Here is an 18,442-nt window from a genome sequence, read left to right as displayed (position 1 = left end):
AGTATTAAAGTATAAGTTTTCAAACAAAAGAAATAAGCTTCATATAAGTTTAAAATTCAGCAAGTTTAGCTTTCTTATATACTGACATGTTGTTTAGATTTGCTTATTTGTTTAGTATTTCAGTATGCTATGTTTCATTTGCTATTAGATGAGCATTTAGTTTCTAGATTTCTTTTAACTTACATGCATACTCGAGTTTTGTGAGTTAGATAGCGCTTACTAAGCAATTTTGTTTATAGATGCATTTCCTCTTACTGCAGATAAAGGAAAGGAAAAGCTATAGTAAAGGAAGGCGACAAGGAGGTGCAGATGGATGTGTGATGCCTGGACTATAGAAGCCTTGGGATTTAGCATAAGAATTTATTAATAAAGAGTTGAGTAGAATGTATTAGATGAGTCATTTAGTCTTCCGCTGCTAGTTAATTATAAGTTTTGAGTTCTCCGAGAGTTTTAGGAATTACTATCAACATGTGTACAATGTTAGTTAAGATAAGTTAGTAGTCCAGTAGCGCTCCGTCCTCACAGTCTAGTAGTGAGGAGGGTGAGGTGTTACATAAGTATAGGAAGAGAAAAAAGACACTAGAACCTGCATCCCACACTGACGCAAGTGAGCTGGCCGGTTCCCCATTAGATGTCACCTCCGATGGCCAGGCAAGGGAGGCGCTGAGCCTAAAGGATCTGAAGATGAGACAAAGACTACAGCACGAGAGGATGCTAAAGTTGTTGCTCTTGTTGCATGAGAAACAGAGAAGCACGGCAAGCAGAGAGATGGGAGGGAGGAGGAGAAGAAGACAAGCGGTGGAACATGACAAATAAACTCTCGATCGTAGGGCCACCGGTAGGAAGAGAATGTCGTGCTGGGCAATTGATCGCATTATAGTTGTGCGCGTTAAGGGAGAGAATTATTTTCCGCCCGATTTGGGTGGAAGCAAAAATGATGAAAAAATTATTCATCGATGGATTTATAAATTTGTCTGTCCATTAAGTAAGCAAGATGGAGGGAAATAATTTTTTCTATTTTTCGAAGTAAATAAGAGGAAGGAATATAATCCATCATTTTTAAAAAAAAGTAAACAAAGGACAATTTTTCATGATGGAAATATTTCCATAATTTATTTCTTTCATCCCAAGTAAACAAAGCATTAACCTTGTATCTCCTTTTTAGTAGGTGATAAATATTTTTTTTTTTATCGAATTATTGTTTTTACATAAATAAATATATAAAATTTAAAATACTAATATAATTATAAATATTAAATTAAAATATTAAATAATATTATATATAATAAATGAAATTATAAATAAAGATAAGTAAAAAATATAAATTGATAGTGAATTTTGAAAAGAAATGATATTTAAAATTTTTTGATACAATGGAGCATAAATCTTCGTAAGAAATTTACGATTATAGATATCCTAAATATATTACAAAGTTAGTACTATATAATAATTCTATCACACTTAAATTTATAATAAATCATTAATTAAATAAAATTAACATAAATTTAATAATTTACTGAAAATAATTTATTCTAAAAATGTCAAATTTGTCCTTACACCAAATCCAACATTTTTAGCATATGTCAAATAAAATTGATATGCATCTTCTGTTTGAAATTCCAATACCATTTGTGGTATATCTAAATCTGTTTCAATATTCAAGCCTGTACAATCAAACAAACAAAACAAGTTGGCTAAAAAGGAAAATTTGATATACCGAAACTCAATACATTCCCAATATGATTCTTATTACCTTCGTTAATAACATCAAAGTCATGTTCCAAAATATCTTCATTTTCTTCAAAATTCAATTGTAGATTCACCTACCATAATAATTACTTTGATATTGTAAAAAAATTATATTTAGGGCAAAAAAAAAACAGCCACAAAGAAATAAGCTCAAAGTTGATACCATGAGTAACTTGATGTTGAGTACAGATTGGAACTTGATGTTGAATTTGACAGTGTGCAGCACTAGTTCAATGCATAATTCAAAGTTATTATGCCTAATGTCTTCAACAATATTATGCCTTGAATTAGTGTTGCACTCTGAATTCAAATTATTTCTAAGCATCAGAGTGCTCAACAGTGTTCTTAAGGCACTCTGAATTCAAATTCAACATCAAGTTCAAATCTGTTCTTATAATTTCAACATCAACATCTAAGAAATAGGCTTATTTATAACTTCAAAGTTCTAATATGTTATTATACCTAGGCAATTGTTTTAATTTCAAAGTCCAATCTGTTCCACTCTAAAATAAGCTCTGAAACATGTAGTTAAGTACATTAGATGAAAAAGAAAGCTCAAATGTTGGTTTAATTTCTCCAGAACTCATTATAAAAGCACTGAAACTTTTAAATAAGAAGGAATTAAAGGAACAAACTTGTTCACACCAACAGTTGAAATCAGCCCTAACGGCGACAGAGCTTGGGTTGTCGTCGGTCATGGGCAGGGCTGGGCCTCGAAGGAGTCAGGGAACTGGGTCGTCACTGTCAGATCACGGTGGGTTTCTGCGTGAGTCGCGGACGTTGGAGGTCGTCGGGGACGCTGGAGGCCGTCGGGGAGGGGTTAGGGCTCTGAAATTTGTGGGCGAGGGGGTATTCACGTCTCCGACGGATCGCGGTGGAGTTTTCATCGTCGACGGATCGCGGAGGTGGAAGATCGCGAGAGGCTAGGGCTCGAGGCGGATTTATACGTGAGTTGTGTTTCTACGTGTATGCGCATTGCACATGATAGCCTTTTAAATCGATTTTATGGTGTAGATGATCCAACCTCCCCAAAAAAAAAAAAGCAATAATCATAATAATTCACATAAATTATATTTTTCTGCGTTTGCTGAAAATCATGTTCATTTTTGGGAAAATTTACCGTTCTTTTTTTAAATAATAATAATGATGATGAATACACTGCCGGTGGCGGTGGTGAGGGCGGAGCGATCCAGTCAAATCCGATCTCGCCGTCGCGGGGGGAAATGAGAACGGCGAAGAGCAACGCGGCTAGTCGGCATCCGACCGTCATCGCCATCCTCCTCGCTGCGGCCCTCGTCTTCTCCGCTGTCGTCGTCTCCATCCAGTCCTCCCTCTTCACCGGTGAGCCGCCGCAGGAGAAGCAAGTAATCGACACATAAGCCCTCAATTGTATTCCTTGTTTACCTCTCGGAGACTTTTGTTTTTCTTTCCCAGGAACCCGGATATCGGTCGCCGACGGCCAGATCCAAATCCTATCGGATTTTCAGTCCACCGTCCAGCAATGCGTGGTGCGTTTTGTTGATCTTTTTGGATTCTGCTTTTTTATAGAAAATTTCTCTTATGCAGAGAGATCTCTGTACCTCTTTTCTTTGAATTAAAATCGTCTGTTTGTTTTGAGTATGATGGCAAATATGGTTGTCCTGTGTAGCAATCTAGAGAGCGGTTATGCAATTTAGTTCCCTTAATGGAAACAAAGGAACATTTAAAAAAAAAAACTTTTAATGGATCCTTTATATTGTTGCTTAAGATGGTATTGGCATGTTGAAAAGTGAGAAAAATTAAATTGATTATACTTGAAGCTGAGGAAATGAGAATTGGACGCATGAGGGTAGACGAAATGCAAAGAAGCATATAGTTAATTTAACCAAAATTATTTTGGGATGTCTCAATATTTTCAATGATATAATCTTGCACAAATTATCGAGGGATGGGTTCCATTTAGCTGCCCTCAAATAGTTGGGTTGAGACTGAATTTTTCTGGATGATCAAGTTGCTGTGCTCCCTAGCACTCTTACTTTCAACAAATTTCCAGCTTATCTTGAAGAGGTTCTTGCATATTTTTTGTGAGAATTGGATGTATTGTGAAATAACAAGTTAACTGATAATGCTTATAAAGATAGGATGCTCTTTTTTGTAAGAGTGACTCATTTCAGAAATTTCCTTTGATTACCCAAGCAAAATGAAGTTTTTCAGAGAACCAGAGAGAAAAAACTTCAACTTGAACAATTATCATGAAAACATTGTAAATAGAAGAAAATGCAAGCGAAACAACTGATTACGAGGAGGTGAAACAAAACTTTTAAATTTCTTCTGAGGCCATGAGGTTTCTAAACTAGCTTAACTTTTGTTGAGTTTAGACTTTGGATATTCATCTATACAGGCAATACTTCTCATTGTGAATGATCAGGGTTGGAATGTTATTTTTTTAAGGAGAGAAAGAGATGCCAAGTGCCTAACCAATATCTTAGTAATAGTATTTACAAAGTTTGAACATCTAAGTTATATTACTTGTATGTATTGTGGGGGTGGGGAGATGACAGATGAGTCAGTGACATTCTATAGTTCAGTCATTCCACAACAAAGGCATTTAAAATTTTCACTCTTCTCTCAAATCCGATTGTTTGCACTGATGTGCCTAGTTTGATGTATCTTGATACTCTAGATGCACAATTTTTTTGTGGAAGGTTGATTGTTAGGATTTGTACCAATTAACCCACGTAACAGGGTCTTCTTTGGGAGTAGCTTTTGCTAGTCTTGACGAGCAACTTGGTGATGAAGCATTAGATTTTCTACTGATATGACCTGATATTTTTAGAAGGTGCATGTGGGATGTGACACAGTGGCGGAATATCAAGCTTGTGTAGAAATTCCATGATGCGGAGTTTCTTCTTAAGGATGATCAGTTAAGTTCTCTTAAAGTTGTGTAGGAGGAAGTGCATTGTTGGCTTTGCTTCTTGTGGAAATAGCCAACTGAACTAAAGTGGAAATACAATTGAAAACACAGGTTGGAATTTTTGTAAAAGAAGTTTTTGCCTAAGTATGGTTTTACAAAAAATTATCTAAATTTATCTATTTATCTATAGAATGGACTAGCCTATGCTCAACTTATACTGTGTTAAGTTAATTGATGTTTCCTAGAACTGGCAACCTTGGAACATAGTTTTCAGACATATCTATGACTTTACATCCATTTACACAATTGGTACTTGTTGTTATGCATGAACAAATTTTCAAACTTTAGATATTATAATTATGTGCTAACCATGTGACTTTGTTTAGGCAAGCAGAGGACTTGGGCTTACTGCAGAAATCATTGACCACTGTAAATTAGTCCTCAAATTTCCGCAAGGCACCAACAGCACCTGGGTCAAAATTTTCAACTATTTGTTCAAAATTTATCTCACTTCCATAAGAATTTTTTTTAAAGACAAATCAGAGTTTGCATTTTCTACTTTGCAGTATAATGCACAGTTTAAAATTTTTGAGCCACTGGAGTACAAATATGATGTTTGTGAAGCTATTCTTCTCTGGGAACAGGTCATTTAGCCTTTGTTGCTAGTTTTATTGTTGTAGTTTGCACTAAACTCACTAGTTTTGCCAGTATCATAACATGACCACAGTCTTGACACGGGAATATCTGGATGTTCGACCTGATGGATGGTTTGATTATGCTGCAAAAAGAATTGCACAGTTGTAAGTTATATTCTGAGCTGATTCTTGTGATTTTTCTCTTAGATGACTAAATAGGTGGTTCACTATACTTTCTTTGATTTTAGGGGTGCAGATAAATGCTATAATCGGTCACTTTGCGAGGAACATCTTAACTTAATATTACCTGCAAAGCCTCCATTCTATCCTCGCCAGTTCAGAACTTGTGCTGTCGTTGGGAACTCAGGGGACCTCTTAAAGACGGAATTGGGGCAGGAGATTGATGAACATGATGCAGTATTCAGGGATAATGAGGCTCCGGTAAATGAGGTAAACCGTCAATTATTTTTCTTTGGTCCATATTCAATATTGTGATAATTTATTTTATGGTCTACACAATTTCTTGGACTCTAAACTTTTAGTGTTTTAGTTACATTCTTATATTTTTTTTCCTTATTTGGTACATGATCTTCAGAATGAAAAAGTAACTTCAAGCTTTAGTTTTACCAAATATATTTGCTGAAGAAATTACCTCTTGAGAAACTAGCATGGCTGATATTTTAGTTTGATTAAGAGTTAAGACTCCATTTATTTCACAAAAAAAAAAGAAAGTGCTTCCAGGAGAAAAGAACTTCTGCTATCTACTCCAATAAAAGAAATAGATTTTGACACCGGGCAGTATAGCGATTATCCTGCAGGCTGACGAAAATGAGGGTTTGAGGAGAAAGCAAGAAGAGATAACCGTTGCCTCCCGATCTTTCTGAAAGAAGGAAATTTTATTTAATATTCGAGGATTGATTCCTCAAACAGCTAAACACGTGTTTATATATACTCTAACCTTAAGACCCAAAAAAAAGGAAATAAATCCCAACATAAACCTCAATTCCAAACTTATAAAGAAAGGAAAGGAATCATAATAAAAGGAAAAAGACTCATAATTTTAAATTCCTAAACAAACTAAAAATATAAAAAATAGAAATTACTAAAAATACCTTAAATACTAAAAAATAAAAATTACCAAAAATAATAATAAAAATCTTCAAATCCTCCTACATGTTGAAAGAACTCGTCCTCGAGTTTAGAGTAATTTCAGGTGGTAGGTAGTCTAGGAGGAAGACCATCTGGCACCAAATAGATAAAATATACCCGCAGTTGCTGACTTTGGGAACCCTCGTTGATCTGTCGAAGAGCGTGACATTGCAGACGTTTCTCTTGTTCATCTTCTTACTTTTCAAGAAATAGCTCAATCTTTCATTCTTTTTGAGATTTTTCTTCCTCAATTTATAAAACAAGAAGGAGAAGAGGCATAACATTCCTAGACCACCTCTAAGACCCAAAACACTGCTACTGAGAAGAACTTTAATGCATCATCTCTTAGTAGTCTTTTCAAGTCCTTAAAGAAATAGTGCTTGGATTGGGATGCGTTGTCACAATAATCAGTGTGCGTTGTGGATTGGAGTGTAGTATTGCACCAGCCTTCATCATAAAAATTGTAGCAATGATTTAAGCACCTTTCACCGGCGTCTTCACATATGGCGCACTTGAAAGCCCTCCATGAAACTTGAAAACCAAAAGTCAAAGTGGTGGACCATATGTCCAAATAGGAAGCCCTTTAGTCAAAAGGGGAATCCACAAAAGCATACGAGTATGATGTGGACGCCGAGGTGGACGCCTTTGTTGAACATCGCTATAGTTGGAAGCAAATTAATTACTACCTAATTAGCTATTAGAAATAAATTAGTTATTGCCTAATTAGTAAAAAATAAATAATGACCTAATTTAACTACTGCTATAGTAGAAAACAAATAATGGCCTAATTAGCTTTTCTATTTTTGATTCCTTGTTTTTCTTTATGGTTGCGCTTTCCTAATCTTGTCATGTTTGACTCCTTGTATAAGGAGTGTCATTATTAATAAAGGAGGGAAAAAAATTGAGCAATTAGGACTCTGTCTAGGACGAGTCTTCCCCCTTGAGTGATTTGGACTCTGTCTAGGACGAGTCTTTTTTCTCCTCCCTTCCCCCCTTACGTGTTGCATGACGAAGTACAGATTCGGATCTCGACCTGTGACTCAATCCTATACTCGGGATCATATCAACTTAGTATCAAAGCCGGTCATGGGTGACACGGATCCTATCACATCCAAACTCGAGGCCTTCATGGAAAGATTGATGTCACAACAACAAGTTTTCATGGAGCAGATCACTTCCCGCCAGCAAGGACTAGAGGAGCAGATTGTCGAGATTTCCCGTACTATTCAAGATGCTAGACAACGACCTTTGCACACTGCAGACAACCCTACCAGCGCAGAGTATGACCCTTCTAGAGGCTCAGAGGTCAGACCTGAACTGCCAACTAGCGGCACCATGGCTCCGTGATACTCAAAGATGGAGTTCCCCACCTATTCTGGAGAAGGGGATCCGCTGAGCTGGGTTAAAAGGTGCGAAAAATTCTTTACCAACCAAAGGACCACAGAGGCTGACAAGGTTGGCCTTCTGCCTTCCACTTAGTAGGGGAAGCCCAACTTTGGTTTGATCAGGTAGAGCACGAAGAGCCAGAGATGACTTGGAAGCAGTTCAGACCACTGTCATATCCGCTTTGGCCCGCCCCTAAGCAGCAACCCTTCGGGAGAGCTAGCAAATCTGAAGCAGACATGCTCTATAGAAGACTACCAACGCCAATGTCAATCTCACCTCGCTCGAACCTCAGACCTTTGACCACAACAAGAAGTTGACTTATTCACTGCAGGGCTAGTCGAAGATCTCCGTATCGACATCGAACTGCAGAAGCCTGAAAACCTAGGCATTGCAATGAATATGGCCAGGGCACTAGAACGGAAGCAGTGCTTCCATCAAGGTGGGGGGCTGCTGCGCACGAATTGGGGCGGGACCACAATCAAGCTCAACACCAGCAGTGGATGTCCTCCTTTGGCGAAGACCAGGACCCGGGACATCAACAAGGAGACTCCACCTGTTTCATTTTTCAAGCGTCTGACTCGCGCCGAGATGGCAGAACAGAGAGCCAAGGGCCTTTGTTTTAACTGTGATGAATCCTACTCCATGGGTCACAAGTGTAAACTCCTATTTTGGATTGAAGTGCCTGATGATGACAGGGAAGGTGAGGAAGAGGGGGAAGTGAATTCAGAAATTTCCCTTCATGCTATTAGTGACGTTATACCCCGCTTTCGAGCTTGAGGACAAGCTCATTATCGAGGAGGGGAGTAATGATATGGACGCCGAGGTGGACGCCTTTGTTGAACATCGCTATAGTTGGAAGCAAATTAATTACTACCTAATTAGCTATTAGAAATAAATTAGCTATTGCCTAATTAGTAGAACATAAATAATGCCCTAATTTAACTACTGCTATAGTAGAAAACAAATAATGGCCTAATTAGTTTTTCTATTTTTGATTCCTTGTTTTCCTTTATGGTTAGTCTTTCCTAATCTTGTCATGTTTGACTCCTTATATAAGGAGTGTCATTATTAATAAAGGAGGGAAAAATTGAGCAATTAGGACTCTGTCTAGGACGAGTCTTCCCCCTTGAGTGATTTGGACTCTGTCTAGGACGAGTCTTTTTCCTCCTCCCTTCCCCCCTTACGTGTTGCATGACTAAGAACGGATCCGGATCTCGACCTGTGACTCGATCCTATACTCGGGACCATATCAGAGTATTTACAGAACCATTTATAGTTGGGTACGGAAGTGTCTCGAAGCCTAACATAGTGGTGCCCATCATCTTTATGCAATATCTTGCTTTCAAAGAATGACGGCAATGCTAGCAAGGTACTCTAGGAGAAAGATCTTATGAATAAATTCAGCACGGTTTGAAAATAGTTGTTGCACTTCATCAACTCCGTCATCATTGTAAATTGGTTCGCAAATCTCTTCGGTCTTGCCTTCTAGGTCTTTCTCAGATGGTCTGATATAATTTGATAAAAGGTTCAATATTACCTTGCTGGACAAAACATGAATATGGAACAAGTAAAGAATCATCATCAAACACTTTGTCCTGCTCCATGATCATCATAAACTGAATCATTAGTTGCCTCGGTCTCATCTCCCACGTCTTCCTCAATCAACAAACTCTCACGAACGATTAAAGTTTCAGGGTCATCACCATAAAGTACTTTGTCAACTTTTTCTTTTAAATCATCTTTGAATCCGTCAAGTTCATCTTGGGCGTCGAAACTATCGTTTTTCATGGAGAAACCTAATCATCCCTCGAACGAAGTTTAAGTGTAACCAAAAGGAAGAAAGTAATCTTTTATCTTTTTCTTCATCTTCTCCCAATCCTTGATCTTGGTTTTGCCCTGTCTAACTCGTGAGCGCCGCAAGTGCTCCCACCACGCCGATGCTCGACCCTTGAGTCTGATTGCAATCAATTTCACCCTCATCCGATTCGAAACTTGCTTGCTTATAGTCGAAGATCCGCTCCACTTATTGATCCAATCAATAAAATTCTTCATTACGACGTAACAAAATTTTCGAGTAGATCAACTCGACATCCAAGGTCTCCATATTGATCCTCTCAACCACGTACCTCACAATCTTTAAAATTTCACGTCGTCACCGCTACACGCTGGGTTAAATTTGCGACTTGCCTCTTTAAATCTTCAATCTCGTCCTCGGTGTTATTAGGGCCAAAAGAATACACATATCTCCACAATGATATGATATTGTCCACTTTGAGCTTAAGCCCTCATGGTTTTAGTTTTTGACTCTACCAAAAAGGCCTCATGGAGAAATCTTCATCTTTTAAACCTAGGATCTTTTTCATATATTTTTAACGTGAGACTTTGATTGTATTCCTAACAATCCTCCTCTTAAACGAAATACCACCATTATTCTCGTGGTCTTGGTCTCCCCTCAAGCATTCGGTCACTCTTGACCTGCTCCGTGCCTCCTCTCCTTTGTTTGAGGCGACTATTCCACATGGACCATAGCTTTGGTATTAATTGTCAAGACCAAAAGAATTCACATATCTCCACAATGACACAAGATAGTCCACTTTGGGCCTAAGCCCTCATGGTTTTGTTTTTGGACTTTACCCGCGATCTTTTCCATGTATTTCCAATGTGGGACTTTAAACAGGTGCTACGACCACTGTGCGAGGCTTCCTTGGCCGGAACCTACTTAGCACGACCCTGATCACTTCTACGACGACCTTCCATTGGATCCAATGCTTGACTTCCTCAATCGGAACCTGCCAACTCTGATACCAACTGACGCTTAGTAGGATAGTGATTATCCTACAGGCTAACGAGAAGGGGAGTTTGAGGAGAAGGCGAGAAGAGACAACCGCTATCCTCCGAATCTTTCTGAAAAAAGAAAAATTTATTTAACATTCGAGGATTGATTCTTCAAACAACTAAACACCTATGGACTCTAACCTTAAGACCTAAAGAAAGAAAATAAATCTCAACATATAGACTCCAATTCATAATTTATAAAGAAAGCAAAGAAATCTTAATAGAAAGAAAAATACTCATAAATTCTAAAATCCTTAAACGGACTAAAAATCTAAAAAATATAAAAATTAGAAATTAGTAAAAATACCTAAAATACTAAAAAATGAATATTACCAATAATAATAATAATAATAATAATCTTCAGGTATCCTGAGGCACATCTCTTCATCAATCTTTTCAAATAAAACCTTGATTATTTATTTATTAACTTAATTACCAATTTATTTATTTTATGTTGATATAACTTTGTGCACTCCATCAGAATCCTAGCTGCTATTTATTGTCAATTGTTTTATCTGAAAGATTTTTGATTTACTACATTCAGTTTTCATTCCTGAAGCAGGGTTTAGAAATTCTTTGTTTTTGGATCTGTCTTCTTTGCTGATTATTTTTGTGTTGTCTTTCTGCAGAAATATGCCAAATATGTTGGACTGAAAAGGGATTTTCGCCTTGTTGTGAGAGGTGTTGCTCGTAACATGGCTGCTATTATGAATGGATCTTGTAAGATTCTAGCCTTGGTTGCGTAAAAAAATCTTTAATATACAGAACCTATGATCAATATGTTTTTTCTTATCATGTTTCATAAATCATATTTTAAGATCATCCGTTTGAGCAACATGAGAATATTTTTGGTCAACTTGCATATCACTCAGTTTATGAATTGTTCTTTTAGTTTGGAAAGGTAACTTTGATGGGCAATCTGCTAGGTGGAAATGGAATCTTGCATGAAGTGCATATGTTGTCGATCATTTCTAGATCCTATGAGTGTTCCTCCTTAGCACATGTCGTTTGAATGTAGCTGGCTAATAATCTCTTTCCTTCTGCACTCACATTTATTTTTACTAATACAATATCATGCATGGTGGTTGCAGCTGATGAGGTGCTTATAATCAAGAGTGTAATGCACAGAGACTTCAATGCTATGATAAAGGTGATACTTCAATGTCATTGCTCTTGTTTTTCCAGTGGTTGACAAATTTAAATATTTCATCAAAATCTATAGACTAAAATGTACATGTTTCATCCCATATTTAGGAACTTCCCAATCCTGTTTATCTTTTCCAAGGTATTGTTCTAAGAAGAGGTGCCAAGGGAACTGGAATGAAGTCTGTGGAATTGGCACTCTCCATGTGTGACATTGTCGATATATATGGGTTCACGGTAGATCCTGGCTACACAGAATGGTCAGTATTTAGTAATTTATCTTTCTCTAGTAGTCTAAGAATGAAACTGAAACCCAACCAGAAATCCGATAGTATTATCAAAATTAGCTAAAAATTACGAGTGCAGAAGAGCATCGAGATGTTTCTGAAGTTTTAGGTTCCTGAAGTCATGATAAGTGAGAAACTCATCAACTTGTTGGGCATAAGGATTGATCCAAAATGCATAAGCTCATTCATTTATACTTGTAAATCTTCTTTATTAGCCGACAGCTCACTATTTGAGATCAAACTGGTGTGTCATAGTCCCCCCCTCATTTAAGGCTTGATGTCTTCCAAAGGCTAACTCATAGCCTAGAATTTTCCTTAATCTATGGCATGTGAGCTCCAATGCTGGTCACCACGTCACGCATAGCCAATTGTTTCCAACACTTCATGCCTAGAATTAAATTTGCTTGGATACCAATTATTATGACCTGCTTAGATAAGAAACTGACCCATTAGGTTGTCAAGCCATACCATTCTTTCAAAATGTTTTTTCTTATCTTTGAGCTTCTTTATCAGCTCAAACTTACTATGTGAAACTAAATTGGGGTATCACACCTGAATTATAATGTAACGCCAGAATTTAACTGCAATCATTCAACTCCATGGAAAAACAAGTGTTAATGTTGAACTTTTTTGGCTTTATATTTTCTTGTGGCAGGACGCGTTACTTCTCGACCCCTAGGAAGGGGCACAACCCACTGCAAGGAAGGGCTTATTATCAACTTCTCGAATGCCTAGGTGTAAGACTTCTATTTAATTGTGGATTGTTTCCGTATAAAAAAAGTGTGGAGTACACTAACGTCCTGAATACTTATTCCTGTAGGTCATCAGGATCCATTCCCCCATGAGAGCTAAGAGGAAGCAGGATTGGTCCAATGTGCCGGGCAAAGAACTCAAACGAACTGCTCATGCTGCTGCATTGCATTTGAAACAGAAAGAAACTGGCCACAGAGGCGATTTAGGACCCTTTGCTAACTGCAAGGTTTGGGGTTCTGCGAAACAAGATGGTCCTGTGTCAGGGTCGCCCGACATGGGTGACGTGCGCAAGAATTCAAATTATAATAAATGGGAGCTCCTGCCATTCGAGAGCTTGAGAAAGGAAGCTCGAGAACATTATGCACAAATGAGCGGCGTTTCTCTTTACAAGATGGATGGGAACAAACTGGATGATCTTGTCTGTGTAAGGCACACAGGGAAAGCTGAAGCTCAAAGATACAAATAAAAGATCAAGATTCTGCTGGCGGTTGTCGGATATTGAGAACCATACGTGGAAGACCAAGGGCAGTTAAGAGGTCAGTATTTGTTTTGATTGCGGTTTGTAACTCGATAAATTCAAGTAGGAATCAATTTTGTAATAAAATCCTTCATACTGTGTATCTGTTTATTCTTTGTACAAGGTACTCATCACTCTGTTTTCTTTAGTTTTTTTCTTTTAGGGTACCAGTTAGACCTATATTCTGAGACAGACATAACCGAAGCTGAACCGATTAAAGACAGTCCTCTACGAGCAAGGAGAACCAAGTCGACGGCCACAAAGGATGGATTCCAAGTATGGTCACTTCTATACTTCGTTCTAAACGTTCGAGTCGATTCTGTACAGAAGTGTTATTAACACCCTTCATAGATCCATGAAGGTTGTCCATAGAATTAACATCCTGTTCTGCGTAGCTCATGTGCAAAAAATAATATAAAAATGAAAATGAAAAATAAAAAAAAGGTCAAAAGAACGAAGTTTAGTTAACTACTGGGGCCCGGAATTGACTCTGCAGCCGTGTAGGTGACGGAGTCCACGTCAGACGCGGTACGATTACCGTCGGCCGGAGTAGCTAATCTGATCCCTCCCCTCGTCACCGGCGGCGAAGGGTCCGTAGGTCCCTGGCCGTAAAGCCTCAAGAAGTTGAGCGAATCCACCCTCGGCTTCCCCACCTCTACGTTTCCCTCCAGCATCCCCACCACCGCGGGCATCGACGGCCGCAGCCTGGGCTCCTCATGCAAGCAGCAAAGCGCGACCTTCACCACCCGCGCCACCTCCTCCTCCCTCACCCGCCCTTCCAACCTCGGGTCCGCCAGTTCCAGGTATCTCTCCTCCTGGTGCCCCTCTAGCGCCGTCAGGGGGAAGTACTCCTCCTCCCCGGCCGACGACTCGCCCGACCAGCTCCCCTCCTGCTGCTGCTCCTCCTCGTTGCCCCTCGACAGGTTCTTTCGCCCCCGCACGATCTCCAGCAGTACTATCCCAAAGCTGTACACGTCTGCCCGGTCGGTGACGGCGGAATTCGTTAGCCACTCCGGCGCTAGGTAGCCCCGGGTCCCCCGCATCGTCGTGAACAATCCAGACTGCTCCGGAGCCAGCAGCTTCGCCAACCCGAAGTCGGAGATCTTGACGTGACCGCCGTCGTGGAGCAGAATGTTCTCCGGCTTCACGTCGCAGTGGATGATCTTGTGCTCGCACCCGCCGTGGAGGTACGCCAGGCCTCGCGCGGCGCTTACCGCGATCTCCACTCGCTCCTGCCACTCCAGCGCCGGGCCGGGGCCGAACAGCAGGCAGTCCAGCGAGCCTCGATTCATGTACTCGTACACCAGCAACCGCCGGCTCCCCTGCGCGCAGAACCCGCGGAGGCGGACCAGGTTCACATGCCGAATGTTGCCGATGATGGCGATCTCGGTGCAGAACTCCTTCCGGCCATGAAGCCCCACGTTCTCCAGCCTCTTCACCGCCACCTCCGTCCTGTCCTGGAGCTGCCCCTTGTACACCACCCCGAATCCGCCGGAGCCGATCTTGGTCCCGAAGTGCCCGGTCGCCTCCTCCAGCTCCGCGTAGGTGAACCTCGTTGGCAGCCGTGGTATCAAGATCTCTATGTCGTCCTGTGAATCATCTCCTTCACCGCCGCCCAATGCCGCCGCCGTCGTCGCCCTTGTTTTCATCCCCTTCGATCCCTGGGTAGCGCCGCCCCTCTTGCGCCAAATAATCCACGTCGAAACCGATCCGAGAACAAGAAGGAAAGAGGCCCCAGCGGGCAACAAGATCGCTATCAAGTGCGTCTTCTTCGCGCGGTCGTTCGAATGATCCGGCGTCGACGATCGAGAAACTAGAGTCTTGATGTAGCCGATGGTGGTCGAAGTCCCCACTGCGTTGCTCTCGAAGAACGAACCGAGCTGGTGTTGCAAGAGAAAGCAAGCGAGCGAAGTGTTCCTGTAGAAGAAGCCCAAACAGGAGCAGCTCCCCGTGCAGAGACTCTGGCATGAGGAGACGTTGCCGCCGGAGGTCGTCGGGCTCGCGAACGTGTTGGCGAAGTACTCGATTCCACTCTCAAGCGTTATGTAAGAGATGGCGGAGAGGTCGCCGCAGGAGGCTGAAGAGGGCAGACGAGATCCGTCGGCCGGCATGCAAACTCCGGAATTGAAAGCCTGGAAGTTGGTCGGACAACTACAAGTGGATGAATTGATGCCTTCGTTGCAGATGGCAAGAGAAGGGCAGGACCGGGGAAGGTCGCAATTGCTGCTTGGCGCCTCGAACTCGTTTCCCGTGATCGTCGAGGAATTGGGGGCGGCGTAGCTGGCGACTTGGAACTCGCCGGTGTGGTTCAATTTCAGGATCCGGAAGTCCGATCTCGGCAGAAAGATCTCGAAGACAACCTCTCCCCCGAGGGAGAACAAATAGAGACCAGTCGCGTTGGTGGCCATGGAGACGACCTCGGCGTTGGATTCCTTGAACGACCGGACGTCGGTGGAGAGGCTCCAGTATCGCTGGCTGCCCTTCCAGGTCATCAAGGCATCGCCGGGGGTGACGACGAAGGCGTAATCCCCTTCCGTGAAGTTTGTGCTGGAAACAGACGCCGTGAGTGGTGAACCCACCGGGAGATTTTGGCCGGAGACGAGGGTGTCGGTGGGGTGATCGAACGATTGCCAGAGGGTGGCGTTCGCGGCGTCGATGAGGAGGAGGTTGCCGGAATCAAGGAGGCGGAGGGCGCTCACGGCTAAGGGGAGGGCTCGGGTGGTCCATACGACGGTGCTGTCGGGGAGAGCGATGGAGAGGCCGTGGCTGGAGAGGGCGACGACGCCGTCAGAGGGAATGGAGGCGTTGCGGTTGGCAGACCAGACGACGCTGCCGGTGGCGGAGTGGAGGACGGAGAGATAGAAGCTGGCGTTCTGTCTGGTGGGATCGGCGATGGTGAGGGAGAAGACGGCGGCGGGCGAGTTGAGGAAGACGCCGCCGGACTCGCTGAAGTTGAAATAAGAGACAGTGAAGTTGGGATAGAGGAACTCGGTGGCTACTGCAGCGACGATGGAGGCCCGGGGTAGGAGGAGGAGGAGGAGGGGGAGGAGGAGGAGGAGGAGAGAGGTCGGCATTTGGGATGCGGACGGTTCGCCTCCATGACTCCATCCACCGGCGATCATTTGGTATATAGAAACCGACAAGGAGTTGACTTTCGATTTAGTCAGAAATCTAAAAGCATATATTTTTTTAAAAAAACGTGTATTTAATTTATAAAAATATTTTAATGCAAATGATATTTTATCATTTTATTAATTTTTATCTGACTTTTTTTTCTTTATTTAAGTAAAAAAAAACATAAAATTAACGGCCAAGAGTTGTGAAGATGTGAATTATATAATTCTCTAGCTTGCAAATTAATATATACTTTGTTTTTCATCATCGCCCATCTTTTTTGACTTGCAACTTTATCTAAAAGTCTAAGAAAGAAAATTGAAAGAATTCATCGTCATAATTTTCAGAGGTAAAAATTCATACAACACAAATTTTCTAAAAAAAAGCCCGTGCAGAGTCTAAAGACCTCTATCGCTTTTCCATTGTCTTAGGCTTCTTCCTCCCTTGACAATGCTGTCTGTTTTTTTTTTTTAAATTTATTTCTCGTGAGATTTCATAATGTTGTCTTTCTCTTCTGTAACAATCAATAAAAATATTTATTTTTCTCCCTGAAGAAGACAATTCTCAATCAGCTTTCATCATCAATAAAATTCTTATCTAAAATTTTACACTATCACGTCTTAATGTAAACTTGCCCTTCTTGATACCCTTCGCACCGTATGTGACTGTGCGTCCAGGATATCAGTATGTTTTTATTAATTTTTTTATTTTTAAAAATTCATATTTTCTTTCGTATAAATCTTAAATATATTATTATATCCTATAAATATATTATTATATCATGTAAAATTGTAAATGTCTATTTTTTAAAAAAAAATTTAAATTTTTCGTTGACGAAACACTATAACTCAATTTGAACTGTAGAAAAAAAATCTTAGTTTTTTTAATATAAATCTCAAATGCATATATCCGGTAAACTTATAACTATATAAGTAAATGTCTACATTTGTTTTATTTTTAATTTTTCTTTTGATTGCACACTGTAATCTAATTGGAAAGTCTGGAACTAAAGTTAAAATCTTTAAAAAAAAATTAATATAAATTCTAAATACATTATTATACCCATAAACAGATTAATATATCCATAAATACTTAAATTTGTTTTATTTTAATTTTTCGTTTAACTGAATACTATAATCTAATTGGAAAGTCTGAACCTATGGTAAAATCTTAAATTTTTTAAAATGTGAATATTATAATTTTTGGAAAGTTTAAATCAGTTATATATATATATATATATGCGGACACGAGCATGTAGACTCGTCCGCGACCCATAGCAGCCATATCATATTAATCTAATTTTTTAATATACTATTTTCTCTTTCATATTTTTTTTTTCTTCTTCGCCGCTTTAACGAAGCCTCACCGCGCCTCGTCGCCGTTGGCCACCCGCCTGTCTGTCGCCGCTGACCACTGCCTCCGATCGTGGCCGGAGGCAGGTGCCCGGAATCCAGACGTGATCGCGCGGTCGGAATCCAGACGCGATTGCGCCAGATTCCGGACGCGATGGCGGCGGAAACCTGACGCGATCGCGCCAGAATCCGGACGCGATGGCGTCAGAATCCGGACGCGATGGCGTCGGAATCCGGACGCGATGGCGCCGGAATCCGGACGCCATGGCGCCGGAATCCGGACGCCATGGCGCCGGAATACGGTCGCCTGCCCAACATGGGCGCGATAGCGCAGGATTGAGGCTGGAATCAAGCTGAGAGAAGGAACCCAATCTAGCGCGATCGCGGTTGGATTCCGGACGCTATCCCCAACGGGTTCACCTTCTGGTCTATAGTATGGGTGGGTCTAGGCGGCCGGAGGCCGCCGGCGGTGGGCAGATGGCCCGCGGCCGGGCGGGTGGCGGGCGCGAGAGGAGGGAGTGAGCTGCTTCGATTCGGCGAGAACGATGTGCAGGCGGCAACAGCCGGAATCCGAACGCGATCGCTTTCCCATAGTTCGGCAGTGGTCAGACGGCCGACGGCGGGGCGGG

General features: G+C 41.2%; 2 protein-coding genes across 4 annotated transcripts; one reads left to right on the top strand and one right to left on the bottom strand.

The window, feature by feature from the left end:
* The first annotated feature begins 2,859 nt into the window (after positions 1-2,859).
* On the top strand, positions 2,860-14,306 carry LOC121970689 (sialyltransferase-like protein 5). 3 transcript variants are annotated; one of them, XM_042521549.1, is made up of 13 exons: positions 2,860-3,090; positions 3,184-3,257; positions 5,029-5,115; positions 5,209-5,286; positions 5,351-5,442; positions 5,526-5,727; positions 11,277-11,367; positions 11,739-11,797; positions 11,902-12,050; positions 12,733-12,814; positions 12,898-13,366; positions 13,497-13,623; positions 13,852-14,306. In XM_042521549.1, exons 1-11 carry the CDS (start codon positions 2,973-2,975, stop codon positions 13,294-13,296), a joined length of 1,431 nt encoding a protein of 476 aa, XP_042377483.1. In that variant the 5' UTR covers positions 2,860-2,972; the 3' UTR covers positions 13,297-13,366; positions 13,497-13,623; positions 13,852-14,306. The 3 variants fall into 3 exon arrangements, with proteins under 3 accessions (XP_042377483.1, XP_042377485.1, XP_042377484.1); XM_042521551.1 differs by having other exon boundaries at positions 13,844-14,306; XM_042521550.1 differs by lacking the exon at positions 13,852-14,306 and having other exon boundaries at positions 13,497-13,741.
* Positions 13,812-16,421, bottom strand: LOC121972660 (G-type lectin S-receptor-like serine/threonine-protein kinase At5g35370). Its single transcript, XM_042524311.1, has one exon. The coding sequence runs from the start codon at positions 16,419-16,421 to the stop codon at positions 13,812-13,814; it is 2,610 nt and encodes an 869-aa protein (XP_042380245.1).
* Positions 16,422-18,442: the final 2,021 nt, after the last annotated feature.

The sequence above is a fragment of the Zingiber officinale genome, chromosome 4A, assembly GCF_018446385.1.
Source record: "Zingiber officinale cultivar Zhangliang chromosome 4A, Zo_v1.1, whole genome shotgun sequence".
Classification (NCBI taxonomy): domain Eukaryota; kingdom Viridiplantae; phylum Streptophyta; class Magnoliopsida; order Zingiberales; family Zingiberaceae; genus Zingiber; species Zingiber officinale.
This window is presented reverse-complemented; position numbering and strand designations above follow the sequence as displayed.